General features: G+C 36.9%; 1 protein-coding gene across 1 annotated transcript in view; it reads right to left on the minus strand.

Annotated features, from left to right (window-relative positions):
* stim2b (stromal interaction molecule 2b) overlaps window positions 1-15,558 on the minus strand; it is a 239,247-nt gene that overhangs the window by 2,016 nt on the left and 221,673 nt on the right. The window contains exons 9-11 of the mRNA XM_028802000.2: window positions 11,426-11,526; window positions 10,425-10,663; window positions 833-1,028 (exon numbers count right to left, since the gene is read on the minus strand). Coding sequence (XP_028657833.1) covers window positions 833-1,028; window positions 10,425-10,663; window positions 11,426-11,526 — 536 coding nt within the window. The remainder of the gene's footprint in view (window positions 1-832; window positions 1,029-10,424; window positions 10,664-11,425; window positions 11,527-15,558) is intronic.

Here is a 15,558-nt window from a genome sequence, read left to right on the forward strand (position 1 = left end):
GAAAAACAAAACTATGGATTTAGCTTGGTGAAAGAAGGGCAAGTAGTTCAGGATCAGTCCTGACAAAATGGGGAATAAGACTTCAGTAAGTGAAGGGACAATGATAAGACACTGAAGTCTTTAAATGGCAAGAAGTTCTAGAGATGCAGAAGTGAACCCCCAACAACATGCAATGAGACTGGAGTTGAGAGAGAATGGATAATTACTGGTCAGCAAACGATTAAACAGGGGCATCAAAAAAGAAGAAGGCAGGCATGTTGCACTTTTAGACAACAATCACAGGATTCCAGATAAGAATCTTTTATTTGGTCTAAAATTATAAAAATAATTTCTTTTATGTTTGAGGCACAGGGCAGGTCCATATGAAATATATATAGTCCAATACCATTTTATTAATTAAAGCTAGACATGTTTAATTGCTAATTCCCGGACTTTGAATTTTGTCTATTTTCACATACCTTATATCAGCACAGTGGGAAGTTTCTTTAAATTTTCTTCTTCAGAATCAAATGATTCAGGAGTACAGAATGCAACATGAATTGTGTTTAACAGTATAATTTAAAATGAATAACAGAACACAAAAATGACTTATTTTAGATCAAAATTACATTAGAAAGCATTTAAAAAGCAGTACTTAAGCCAAAGCTTCATAAGAAGATGTAAATATTATTCTGCTTTATATGGACAACAGACCTCTGTTTCATATGGACCAGTCCCAGTGGTCATAAAGTGACATGCTATCATGTACTATTACTAAAACGTTACTGTCAACAGATATAAACGTCAACAAAGTTGCATGGTTCAAAGAAAAAACAAAACCTGCAAGCCATACCATTTCTTCTCAGCACTAAAGTAGATTACTTCTTCCTCTTCTTCCGTACGATACGTTGGTGGAGGACAACTGGCCATGGACAGGAGGTCAGGATCTGGGGACAGCATGGAAGGCTGGGTAGCTGAGCTCATTATGCTGCGTCGGGAGCGGCACTGACTACTGCTCCTTACCAGTTGGCCAGGTTTCATTAGGGGCACTTGAAAAGAAGACAGGGAAGAAATTAAGACCATGTATTGAGAATTATGCAATACTTCTTACAAATTTACCAAAATTATCTTATTTTTAGGAATTCAAGAAGGACTTGGAGTCAGTCCCAGCAGTACAAGATGGGAGTCCACTAATGGAAAGAAAGCAAGTCCATCACAGGGCACACTCAGGCAAAAAACCACACTTGGTCAGTAGTCGTCAGGTGGCCTAGCATGCATGGCTTTTGGGATCTGTGAGTGTGACATGTAAAGGGATGGCTCATTATCCTGGAGTCCCTCTCACCCCTTGTTGGCTCTGGTTTCCTTACATCCTTGTAATGAAAGAACACTTTGAAAAGATGGGTGTAAGTATGAACAGTTAATTCTCTGACACATAATGTAGAATGACTGCTCGTGACATCTTTAATTTAATAAAAGTTTTTATCAGATAACATTTCATGTATTAAGTGTAACTATAGCTTTAGTATATACTATAATATGAAATGATCTACTATGAATTATTTAGCAAAGAGCAAATAAAAGAGCAAGCAGAAAAATACATTAAAACCTAATTATTATAATACTAGTCATTTAGCCCGTTACAATAACGGGCGCTAGAACAGTAGTGCATAAACATTAGTAGGAACAGTCTATATTAAATGGCAAGGGACTTTGACCTCATTCTTTTTGTTGGCCGTATTTTTCTTTCTTTCAGCCTTTCTTTTGTTGATGTTTACTTGCTGAGCTGACCGTTCTTCGTGGGCTGCCGCCGTGTATTGTGTATCTTTAATTTTCTGTGACAGTAATACTGTCTTGTGCGGCTCTATTCAATAAGGGCGCATAGATAATTTAGTTCAAATGGCTCTGGAATATGTGAAGAGCAACAGGTGCAGATCTTTATTTACGCGCGCCTTTATTCGCTGCGCCCAATTGAGGTCGTCCTTTTGAGGCTCGCCTTTTTGTGCGCGCCCTTATTGAAGGATACTGTCTTGTACATCCGCTGGCTTGTACGTCTGTAATATACGTCCGTAATATACCTTTAATTTTCTCTGGCGGTAATACAGGCGTGCGCGTCGGTAATATGCCTTTAATCTCCTCTGACAGTAATACTGGCTTGTATGTGGCTGTAATATGCGTCATTGTATTGTATACCTTTAATTTCCTCTTGCAGTAATACTGGTTTGTATTTCCGTAAAACGCCTCTAACTTTCTCTGACAGTAATATCGCGCATAGCACCGTGCCACGCGCATGCGCACTTCACCAGAAGACACCCACACATGGACACCTGGACGCACATAGGGATTTTATATATATAGATGAAGGGAAACAGTGACAAACTAAACCATCTTTTATGTAAAAGACTCTGAACAAGAAAAATGTAATAAAAAGATTAGGAGTACTCTGTGCACATTCTCTAAGTAAAATAAACTAATTTTAATTCATTAATACCATTGTTATTTTAAAGTTTTATGCAAAAAGAAGTGCACTTGGTACATCTATCTGAAGTATACCATTTGGGATATTTACTTAAAAAAACTTCAAAAAGTGTTAATAACTTAAGAAAAGCTAATAAAGCTTGCACAAGGGAGTATTATATTATAAGAGACCTATTAACACTTCTAAAGTTAACTTTATGTTAATAGTGTTAATATATATATGGCAACAAATAAAATCTAACATCTAAAAAAATCAACATTATGTTCTTTAGAGAAATCTTTACATATGTAAGTCCAAGGAAACCAGTGAACCAGCGACATGTTCATGGGTGCCCAAGGCTCACTGATGTGAGTGAAAATCTGGTCTGATCCCACAGAAGAGCTACTGTAGCACAAACTGTGGAAAAACATAATGCTGGTAATGAGGTAAAGATGTCAGAACACACAATGCATTGCAGCTTGCTGTGTAGCCACAGAATGTTCCGAGTATCCATGCTGACCCCTACCCGCCATCAAAAGCCCCTACAATGGGCATGTGAGCATCAAAACTGGACAATGGAGCAATGGAAGAAGGTGACCTGATCTGATAATCACATTTTCTTATAAATCATGTGGATGGCCAGGTGCATGTGTATTGTTTACTTGGTAAAAGAGGTGGCAGCAATGGAAACCTTGTGTCCTGGCATTCATGTGGATGTTACTTTGACATGTATTACTTACCTAAACATTGAAGTAGACCATGAATACCCCTTCATGGCAACGGAATTCCCTGATGACAGTGGTCTCTTTCAGCAGGATAATGTTCCCTGTCACAGTGTGAAACATGTTTAGGAATGGTTTGAGGAACATGACAGTTCATGGTGTTGACTTGGCCTCCAAATCTACCAGATCACAGTCTGATCCAGCAACTGTGGGATGTGTTGGTAAAACAAATCCAATTCATGGAGGCCCCACCTTGCAACTGACAGGACTTAAAGGATCTGCAGCTAACGTCTTTGTGTCAGATACTACAGAATACCTTCAGAGGTCTTGTGGACTCCATTCCTTGACGGGTCAGAGAAATTTTTGGAGGCACGAGGGGGTCAAACACAATATTTGGCAGGTGGCTTTAATGTTGTGGCTAGTTGGTGTATGTATACTGTTATATATATTGTAAAGGACGGCTGGCAGCCCAACCTGGCTGGGACACCCAAGAGATGGAAGGGTGGGTGAAGGCAGCTTTTTTAGGGCACGGCCTCCCCCAGAACACAAGGTGGCAGCTCCCTGGGTGGCAGCGGTGCCCCAGATTCCCACAGGGCATCATGGGATGTGGAGTTCTTTACCTCAGCCATGTTGGGTACCGTGGGTGCCACCAGGGGGCACTGCAAGGACTGAGGAGCCACATGGCATGGGGTTCCACCTTCCCCGGAGGTGCTTACAAACCATGTGGGTGGAAGGGCAGAAGCACTTCCGGATTTGCCAGCATAAAAAAAGTTACTGAACTCACAGAGATGAGCCAGAGTTGTGTGGAAGGTAGATGAAGTTCACTGGGAGGATCAGAGGAGGAGGCAAAGACAGAGAGAGAAAGATTGAGAGAAGAATAATTGTGTGCAGTGCCATTCATATACTTCTCTCTGTAATGGTGGGAAACATTTTTGTAAAGCATTTTCCACAGAATAAAAAGACTCTTTGTGCTCTTAACTTGTGCCTGTGTCTGTTGTGTTGCGTTTGGGGAGCTGGAGCACCCCTCCACACTATTGTCCATAATATGTACACATACAGCATAACATGAAAATAGCTATTCCAGGTGGTATGCTATAAGGGAAGGGACCATACATTCCCCAGTGACATTACTGGGGGCAGCAGGAGGTGGCTGTCTGCATTAAGGCCTCTGCAGAATTACAAAGTCCTTTTATTATTAAGTGTCCAAAAAACTGACAAGAGATATTACTGGGGGCGGTCAATAGGGAGCTCTGGATAGGTGTTTTACATGGTTAGTTGTGGCCCACAAATGCTTTAAGTGAGGCTGGAAGTGACCCTGAAGTTCCAGGACCACACTTAAAAGAGCTTTTATTTATTTTTTTAATGATTACCCTTTTATTAGAGAGCTGAAAGGTTGAACTTCACTGGCAAAAAGTTTGATTCAGTATAACAAAATGTAAAATTCAACAAACACTAAGCTGGAAGAAAACAGAAGAAAGGAACCAGGAGAAACAAAAAAAGAAACTCCCAATGGCACCCATTCCCTAACCCAAACCTTGTTCTTAGAAAATGCACTTTCTCATGAAATTAAAACACTTTGATGCAGGAGGAACCAATACAAATTATACTGCACTGGACTTTCTTCAGGTCAGTGTTAATAAGTCTTACTAACTGCCCATTTCTCGAATGCAAAAAGTCCTTCAAAATGTTGTGGAGGACAGGTAGACCTTACCTACCATACACCAAGTGAGTGGTATTGAAGAGGACTTTGTTTGGTTGCTGTTATTGTGGCAAATCATGAGGAGAGTCGACTTGTTCCAGAAGGATTAGAAAGATATTTTTGATATGTTTAAGTTGTTTTGAATACTCAACAATTCTTCTGCTGAGACTGAAATTAAATGTGATTTGCAAAGAGGTGCCTCTCCCAGCTATTTGTAAATTATACTCTCAATTTCAATTAAGGTTGCCATGAATAAAATACTACGTAAAATATTATGCAAGGTAAATATATTTTCTCAGTGGCAGTAAGCACAGAGAAGAACAGAAAAAACTAAGCATGCCATCAGTAATTTTAATTGAAACACTTAAAAGTTAAAAGTTATGTTAAGCAGAATTTAGGACCAGGCACTGAAACGATTCTTGTTTACTTCGCAGTAAAACTACAAATTAACTGAGAGCGTACAGGACTGTATACACATTTAACTATGGCTATAAATACAAACAGACAACTATTTTTAATGGAAAACCGCTGGGGATGTTACATAAGAGAATTGATTTATACTTCATTATACCTTCATCGCATTTTCAAGGACATGTGAGGGACATTCAAGGTCGCATGTTTTGAAGATATTTTGTCAGAGGATGGTTAATGAGGCATACTAGAAACCCTTAATGGGGAATCACAATTCAGATGAACAAGTGACCCAAGCTAATTGTGAATCACCTCATTCCTTTTGCATGCATGTTGCAATGACATTCACTGAGCTCAATAAAGGATTAAAGGCCATTACTGAAAGCTGCTAATGTTGTCCAAAGCAGTGGAGGTAGTGAAAAGAAAAAAAAAAGCATATGGCTTTTAATTCCAGAAATGCCCTGAGACTTAAAAAGATTATTATATTCTATTATCCAATTAGTTTTTCCTGCCTAGGTAGTGTATGTTAAATTGCTCCATCAAGGCATTCAGACTAACGTAGAACACTGATAGAAGAGCTCTTCTTTATCATCGTAAAACCATAAATCTAACTGAAGTGAATGCCATGAGCACTACATTTTTTATTCAGTATTTACCTCAATATCCATTTATCCTTCCATTTTCTGAACCCACTTATTTAAATCCAGGATCATTAGTTTCATTATAAAGTATACTGAAGAACAGTTTTCAGTGCTAGCAGTGGAATTTATGAAATTGAATGGAAAGCAATTATAAAGCCAAAGAGAACAGAAAGGTTATTAGATATGATCTGAATATACAGAGCTTGAATTTCACAAAAAAAAAATCTTTAAAGACAGTAGGATTGACAAAGATGAAGTTTCATAACTGGGCACTGGAATACTAAGGTAGCCAGGATCAGAAGATCTCAAGTGCCTAACAACTCTATATGGTGCGATTATCATATAGCCTATACTGTAAGTATTTTGGAGTGGTAATAAGAAAGTAATAAGAGCCTGGCAAAATACTTCAGCAACAGAATATAGTTAGGATTCTCATTGTCAGCTCTGTTCTGAATGAATTTTGTTTACCAAAGATGAAAGACGACTGTGAAAAAATGAATTAGCACACTGTAACCTGTCCTGTGAAACTGTCTCCAAAAAACTTAAGAATTACACAGACACAAAGGAATAGCAAATTACAAAAATGAGTGTGCGTTTTTTTTTTTTTTTTAAAACTATAAATGTCTCATAATCGTATTAAAAACAAAACGCTCTTTGCTCCACATCTTTTTGAACAACTGGGTCTACCATTGCTTGGCTACGGCAATAACAGTGCATGTCCTCTCCACCTTATAAAATTGGAGTCAGTTGTATCTCCTCTGTCTTTCTTGGTTATTGTGATTTTTGATATTTTTGTTCTTTAAGACAGTGTGATCGAGTCACACAGTAAAGACTCCAGGGAGAAAGGGTAATGGTTCCACCAGGGAACACTCCTCAAGTTTGAAGAGGCCGTGACTACAGTATCAGAAAAGTTCTCCACTATTTATGATTTCCACCTAAGGAGAAATCATGTAAACCTGAAACTCAAACAAACAAAGCAGAGTCTGATAGTGTGTCAGCATGGGACTTAAAAGAGCCTGGTTAACTAATGCCACAACATGTGTTCCTACTTGATGCTAAACATGTGCTAAAAACTGAAACTTTAAAAAACATCCTTTTGAGTTAACACAATCAAGAAGCCATTCTGAAGTCACTCTTTAAGAAAATTTTTTTAACTTTCTTCAGCTGGTTGCTTTCTATGTGTGTTTTATGATGTGACTACACTTTCCTTTCTTTATAAGTACTTTTGTTTTTTGCCACCCTACACAATCACAGTTGTTTCATTTCACAAGGAGAACCTACTGTTATTGTTTACACCTGTTTATACTTTTTGCCAATCCTCAATCAACAGAATTCACTATTGCTTGGCAGTAACAATTACAATGGATTTACTTTAAGCTTGTTTTGCTGTGCATGGAGTTTAAGCAAGATCTGTTTCCCCCCGAATCACAACCGTCTGTTTCTTTTTTTCTTGTTTTGCATTTTCTATTCTCTTGCATGACCACGTGTCCTATAATTTATGCCTTTCTGTTTTGTACAATTCTTCAACAATGCCTATGTTTGATCTAGCCAGCTAAATACACAACACTGCTGCCAGACATTACTGACCAAGTCATTAAGAACAAGTTGTTCTGTGCTGGACAACAACAACAACAAAAAAAAGTAGCTCAGAATGACACTGTCAGAAAAATGTGACTTTTGAGATGGTCAGAATTGACCATGACTCGAGAAGTGGTATATAATTATGGTTGCCAAGTAGATAGCATCTTATCTAAAACAAGTTTCTAACAGACACCATGGCCTTTTTGTTAGAAAGGAAACCTAGTTGTCATTTTCATGCTCCCAGCCATGTCACTCCCTCATCTTACTATAGAGATGTTCCTCCCTGTAAGTGCAAGAAAGAGCAGTATGGGTACATAGGAACTTCATGGAAAGATGCGTCCGTAGCAGATGCCATGACACGACGTTCCCCAGGAACACTAACTGAAGTGCTATGATAGGGCTGGCAAGGTGTTTGATTAAATTCTCTAAGCCAATAACTGGCACCAGGAAATCATTCTGAGAAATAACAGAACCTAACTCTATGAGAAAGCTGACAGGGTGCCCAAGTTGTATGGGTGCAGACAGAAACTCATGTTGCCAGATGGCACTGATATGATATGAGTCCAGGACATTTTACATCATTTCAGCTGGTAAATAGACAGTCTGGTCAAGGAGCTTGGGAAGGAGAATTAACTTAGGCTAACTTTCAGGAGGTTAAGATCTTGTAGGGATGTTGCAATTCACTTTGTAGGAACATTAATACATGTGATTAGCTGCACTTCATTTTGTGTAATACAACACTATTTGGAGATATTATGGGTTCATCTTGCTATTGTATATAACTCAATAGCATTTTTAAAATCACGTAGGACCAAGGTTCAGTGTCTAATTTGGAAGATGTCAACTTGCGGTCTATCACTGAATTAAATAGTTTGTAAAATACTTCTGGATTAGGTAAAAGAGTGCCAACTAGTGACCCACCAGTGACATTGTTTTTATTTTTAGGCCTTTAGTTCAAGAGCTGACCAACATTAAAAATAGTAGCTTTGGATAAAACTGATAATGAAAAACGAGACACTGCACTTGATTGTTGTAAGCTATTGTACTGAATTGTTTGTTTTTCATTATTCCTCGCTTACGTAAATAATTTTGTGTTGGTGTTACATCACAAATAAAAAAAAAATAAATCTGATAACATTCCTTTAAAATTTAAAAAGTACAGACATGAGAAGTCAAGTACAAACTTGTTTATTTAACATTCTAACAATCAAAGGTGAGCATTTCAATATGCAAGTATATAGCTCCGTAAAAATTACAATTCCTTTGATCTATAATAAAGAGGCATGGCATGGTGGGATAGTATTTAGTGCTGCCTCACAGATCTAGCACCCTGGGTTCAAACCCTGGACCAAGTTATTGTTTATGAGGAGCCTGACCATTGTCCATGTGTCCCATGTGTGTCCCATTTGGTCTCGTTTGTGTGAGTACGGCTATGTGAATCAGAGGGCTCGCTGATAGGCTTGTACCCTGTCCAGGACCGCTTCCGGCATTGCGCAAATGCTGCTGAGATAGGCCTTTAGCCGCTGTAACTCTGAACTGAATTGAATGGGTCTGAGAATATTATAGTGAAGAGCAATGGGAGCACGCAGGTGAAGGAAAAAAGAAGTACAAGTAAATTAATTAACAAGATAGAAAAATGTATCTGATATACTCTACATTATAAACGTGCATTATTTTAACACATGTAGCAATTTATCAGGTAGTAATACATTTAGTTTAAAAATAACATGCAATTTATTAGTCTACATTAGTAATTTTCAATAAACGGCCCAAAGGGCACAGTTATTCTACATAAATGCAGAAGAAGAACGGGGTTCACCATCAGTGGGTCCTATCAAACCACTGGCCTGCTGCCAACATGTAGACCTACATAAGTACATGTATGTTACACAACCCTCTTTTACTACCAAAATTAAATCAGAATGGTGCAAGTAGCTTACTGTTAATTTACTATAGATTTTGTAACGTTGGAAAGAAATGAACACAGTGCATGTCTTGCTTATGTAAAAGCCATGGCTCGTGCTAAAAAAAAAAAAAGATTACAACGAACACAGACAGTTCTGTTCTGCTTGGACTGAGAATCTTCACATTAATTCACTGGACCATATGAATATTCAACTGGCTTATTTGGTATGGTCTAAAAACTGTAGCCATTTATAAAGCAGCACTCTAAAATATGCCACAGTCAGCGATAGCTACCATGAAAAATCAGAGAGTTGCAACCGATTGCACATTTGATTGTGGTGTACAATTATTCTGTTATAAATATCTTTAAAACTACATCTGTGTAAAATGGATCTACAAGGGGCATAGCTACATTTTCCACAGCGTCTGCAACACTGTGAAAAAAGTCTGATGGAGGATGTAAAGGAGTGGTTCAATCTCTCAAGTCAAATCTTCCTGTTTTTACGACATTCATTCTCTATTTCTGCAGAAGACAAGTGGATTGCTAAAGCCCAAAGATTAAATCCATGCTCAGATGAATCATCTTTTCAACCAGAGGTTGTCATAATGTTAAGATCACATTTGGATAAACGTGATTACTAGATCAGATGCAGAGAGATTACAAAGCTACTCGACACAAAATTTCCCTTAAACTATATCTGCGAATCATTATTTTCTTCAATGAACATTCTCAAAAGCTGGAAGAGAAACAGATCCTGCAGTGCCCAGCTGGATTACTGCCTTGGTGTCACTAGACCAGAACTGTTCAAACCACAGCCTCCACGTCTCTCACTGAATGGTGAGTAAACTCAAATTATTACAGTTAGTGCTATCAGAAGAAGAAGAAGAAGAAGGAGGTAACTGCAATAGAAACTACTGTATAATAATCATGAAACAATATAAGGCTAATGCATTGGCTCGTGGCTTTGCATTAATACTTGCAAACAACATAAATGGTCTGCATACATGATAAAAAAAGAAACAAAACATACTAGGAAACTGTGGAATGATTGGAGGGGTGTCTTCATCTAAGTCATCAACTCCACCAGCAATGGGATACGGAGGGACAGACACTCGTGGCATGACCACCCAGCTGTGGTCTGAATAAAGAGTGGCAGTGAGGTTGGGTAATCCAGGATTGAGAACAACATGAAAACCGCAGAGTTTTTCAATCTGCTGCCAGCGATGGAGTCTCTCTCGCAGGCAGGCTGTCACCTCAGAGAGAGCCTTCCTAAAAAATAAAATGTAAGGGTTGAGTGGGTCTTTGTGCTAAAAATATGATACTAGTACAATATAAGTGCACTCTGCAGAACACAAAGCAAAGCAGAGAAGTTCATACAGAACAGTTTCGTTTTGCTGGTGTTTTTCTGGCTTTTAGATTTATATATACTGTATATATTATATCAAATTAAATAGCATCACAATGTTACTTCTACTTTTTTGAAATTAAAAAAATCCTTCTCAATGCAAAGGGGCTGTCAAAATGATTTAAACACATATATCACAATTGCATTACATTGTATTTTACTGGGCTTATGCAGGGTTTGCTGTATGACAGGTGACATTATTACTATTATTACAACTGCTGCTAAGCTGGGAAACCAAATACAATAATGTAGGACTAGAAGAATGTACCGTAGGAGAGAAGGCTTGGAGGCTGCACATGAAAATGCCAAAATGGCACCAAAGGCTATCTTCTTTAATGCAGGGCACCTGCCCTTTAGGCTTATGAAGAATAATGTAATATAAGGAGTAGGGCCACAATGTTACAAGGAAAAAAACAACGAATAATCATATACTTTGGGGTTGTACAAATTAAGCAAGTGAGAGAACAAGGATTCCCCTATTTTAATACTGGAAGCGACCACTGAACACTAAAATGAGTTCAAATAAAAGGATCAGAAATAGTTTACATCCGTACCATTTCAGCTGATAGTCACACCTATTAAAACAAACTGATTGGTTGCAGGGGTAATAAAGACAGGGTACTTACTTTGCCTCGAGTATTTTGTGGTCCACCTCATCCAGAGAGGAACTGTGGGCAACATGCAATGTCCCAAAGACAGAGCTCCTTTTTTTCTTGATTTTCTCTGCCTACACAAAAAAAAGGGCAAAATAGTATGTAAGTGGATAAAATAAGTGGTATTAATCAATTGAAATACAGAAATCTCACAAAATACTTATCAATGTGAATGGACTTAATGCTAAAATGAACCAGAAGAATTCTAATATTATGTTACTGCCAATAAAATAAACAACTTCTTGTGAAGAAACAAATAATGCTAGTGTTCAGAGGGCGCACATTCACTTTAAGTTCATAATCAGATAATAAATGTATTATTTTTTAAAGCATGTCAAAATAAGCATTTCATTTTCTAAATATAAATATTAAAAAAAATATATGCTTGACAGATTCTTAAAACTGGTCAGAAATTAAAACATGACTGAATAGTTTATTGAAAACTGCTGATAATGTTGCCACCGTCCAGCTTGTGCCCCCATAGAAATGCTTCCATCCATTTTCAAAACATTCCTTTCTTTTTTTCTGTTGTTTGAAGCTGACATCTCTCTACAGCAAAGGACACAAGTTTATCGTGGAAAATGCTAACATCTTAAAGAATTAGGCTTTTTCATTTGGCTATGGACCCATGTCTCCATTAGCCGTATTGTAAGCTGCAAGAACAGACAAGGTATTTTTAAAATGTATACACAAATCTTTTTAAAACACAATTTTATATGACAAATGAATATATACAATGATTGTGAAGAAATAACTTTGACTTGAAAAATACCAAAGTTATCATTTAACTCAAAGTTTCTTACATATTCTTTGTAAAAAAACTGGATGAACACGAACACAGGAAGAATGTGCCAACTACAGACAAACAATCACCAATACAGGACTCAAATGTAGCTCTCTGAACCTATGAAACAGCAATTTTATTTTTCATGCTACAATACCTCCCATCCAAAACATCAAATCTTTCTAACAAAATTCAGAGGCAAGGCCTAAATAGTGTATTATTATATTGCTTTCTAAATTTCGATTGCGCACTTCCCGTTTACAAGCTATGAAATATAACCTCAGTAGAGCAGGAGGCACAGTGGCAAAGTGGTCAGGCTGTCTTATAGCAGGAGTCTCAGCTTAGGTCTTATTTTAGTCTTTGTGAATGTGGCGTTTGCACATTCTACCCAAGCCTGATTGGATTCTCCTCCAGGTAATTCAGCTTTTCCCCAGTGCTGCCAGGAGAGAATATTCTCCCACGTGTGAACATAAACCTAAGAATAGGTGGTATAAAAATGTGTGTTAAGAATATAAACTTAATCATATTAAAATCAATGCTGACTGAATAATCAACTAAGATAAAGCTTGCAGTACTGTAATTAACTAAACTTGAGATAACTAATGTTAAGTAGAGCCACACAGAACATTGTAAATAAAAACGGAAGATACAAAAAATTGGAAAAAGTAATGGAATTATGATTCCGGCATTTCTGAAGGCAGCAGAGAAGGTGTAGGTCCTTGGTATACACTGGAATGTTCAGACTGAACAAACACACTAAATCATTAATGGAAGGCACACCTAAATTTGTCATTGTCAACATTTGTTTTCATGTTTGAATATTGAAATATGAGCACAACATAAATTTCTGCACTGAAGTATATTATAATACACAAATTTGTATTAAATATTACAGGTATGAGCCCAATTGTATTTGCAGCATCATTCACTACGAATGATGAAGAAGCCATTTAAAGTGTAAGATAATCAAATCTGAAATCTAATTTAAATCAATCTATTAAATCATCTGACACAGTCCAAAAAGACTGATGGCTTATTATTACTGCATTAAAAATGGTCGGCAAGCCTTTAGATATATTAGTTTCAGTGGAGTTGCAGTGTGCCACTGCTGATTAGCTACTTGATCATGTAACTAAGCCTGCAACCCTTTTAAATTCACCATTAGCCTCCACTGTAGCATTTAAAAATTCTCTTTCATGGGTTGTTAATATGTGCTTATTCATCATCTGAGCTTGTTTTGCGTTACCCTAACATGTTCCCCTGAGTTGCTTTTTTGGATTAAACTAAACTGAATAATTTACATTATTTTTGCTTTATTTTAGTTAGTTGTTTCTTTCTATTTAACATTCAGATTATATTCCTGCCTGTAATATAAAATTCTGTTGGCAGTGTTTCCCACAGTAATCTGATATAGAAAACAGCAGTGGAGGGTAAATGTTCTCCCTGGAAAATATCACAGTCTTTACAATTGCATTTTTTCAAGGTTAATTCAAACATACAGTATTTGTATATTATTTTTTACTTGCTTACTACTTATGATGATTATCATTATTTTGCTTAGTAATAATCTAGGTCAGGCGTGGGCAAAGTCAGTCCTGGAGGGCCGCAGTGGTGGCAGGTTTTTGTTCCAACCCAGTTGGTTAATTAGAAAACAATCCTTGCCAATAATTTAATTTCATGGCTTGTTAGTGCTTCAACACTGCCATGTCAGGTCATTCTCATATCCTAGATTATTTTTTTTTCTTTTCTAAGGATATCATTCAAATGATTTGAAGGCTAAAACGGATGAGCAATTCTCAGTCTTTCACTTTTTTCTCTTCACTTTCCTTCCAAGTATTTAATTAAACCAAATAGTGCACTATAAATACACATAGGCGTAAATGGAAACAAGCTAAATGGATAAATGCTGGTTTTCTTTTGTCATTTGAATTTTACTGCTAATAAGGAGCAATTAAAAACCGAGAATACAACTTTTTAAGAATAATAAGCAAATAAGGGTTCAAAATCTTAAAAAATGGAGCAGAAGTGTAACTTGAGCAATAAGGGCTTCTTATTAAGCAACTGAGTTGGAACAAAAACCTGCAGCCACTGTGGCCTTCCAGGAATGACTTTGCCCACCCCTGATCTAGGTAATTAAAAATACAAAGAAAATGTAACCTTACCAATTATTTTTATTAACAATACATACTAATTAAAACAAACAAGCTAACAAATAACACATAACAACAAATAAACATAAAAGGGAATTTATAATTAAAAAAATGTTTCTCTGAATAAATAAATAAATAAATAAAAGACTAAAATGTACATAGATAGATACAACTTCAAGAATGTCTCCTATAACTAAGCCAGTGTTCATTTGGTGGACCTCTCTTGAAGTGATTTTACCAGCCCAGCACACCATGGTATAGAAAAATCACACTGAACATCACAGAGTTATAGAAGAAGTGAAAGATGTCACTTCCCAAATTATAGATTACAGTCTCCTAAGGAACAAGAGTCTGCTCTGCCCTTTCTTGTAAAGTTCCTTTGTGTTATGAGACCACTTAATGCTGTGGATCCCAAGTATTTATAAGAGTGGACCACCTCTACATCCACTCCCTCAATAGTAACCAGGGGTGGAGGCAAAACTTAATAACCAGTTCCTTGGATTTGCTGATGTTAAATGTTTATAGAACTTATACCTGATAGGTTACAGACAATTCAGTTAATGATGTTAAGTGAAGACAATGAAACAATCATATTTATTTACATTGATATTCTAAGGAGATTTAATCATATTTCCCAGCATAAAAAATAAAAAGATCTCAAATTACATTATTCAATAACTCCTTCAGTAAGGTGAAAAACTGGGTGTATGACCCATTTATTCTAAAGAATTCTTAATACAATTTAGCATCAAGAAATAAGCCAGAATCTATGCCAGCACTGTTGGGTGACAAGCAGAAACACAGTGTGGACAGATTATTAGTTCACTGTAGCGCAAATTCACACACATATGCCTAGATGACTGTAAATTATTTGACACATTCCTATTCTCAGAATTCTCATTTCGTCTCTCTCTGTATACTTATATATGGCTGATATGACAATAGAATCTACTTTGAGTTTGGCTTGACTTTGATAAAAATATACATGTTCATTAAATAAGTGGTGGTAATGCTGCATGCTAAGGAAAAGTGACTACCTAAACTTTAAAAGACTTGGCTAAATTTAACCAACTTGTTGGCGTTATGTTTGAAATTGACCTAAACTTTGGCCATCACATCTGGTTACATTTTAATGTAACCTATAATGGCTCCCAGGACAACAGAATGTCAGA

Source organism: Erpetoichthys calabaricus, chromosome 5, assembly GCF_900747795.2.
Source record: "Erpetoichthys calabaricus chromosome 5, fErpCal1.3, whole genome shotgun sequence".
NCBI lineage: Eukaryota > Metazoa > Chordata > Cladistia > Polypteriformes > Polypteridae > Erpetoichthys > Erpetoichthys calabaricus.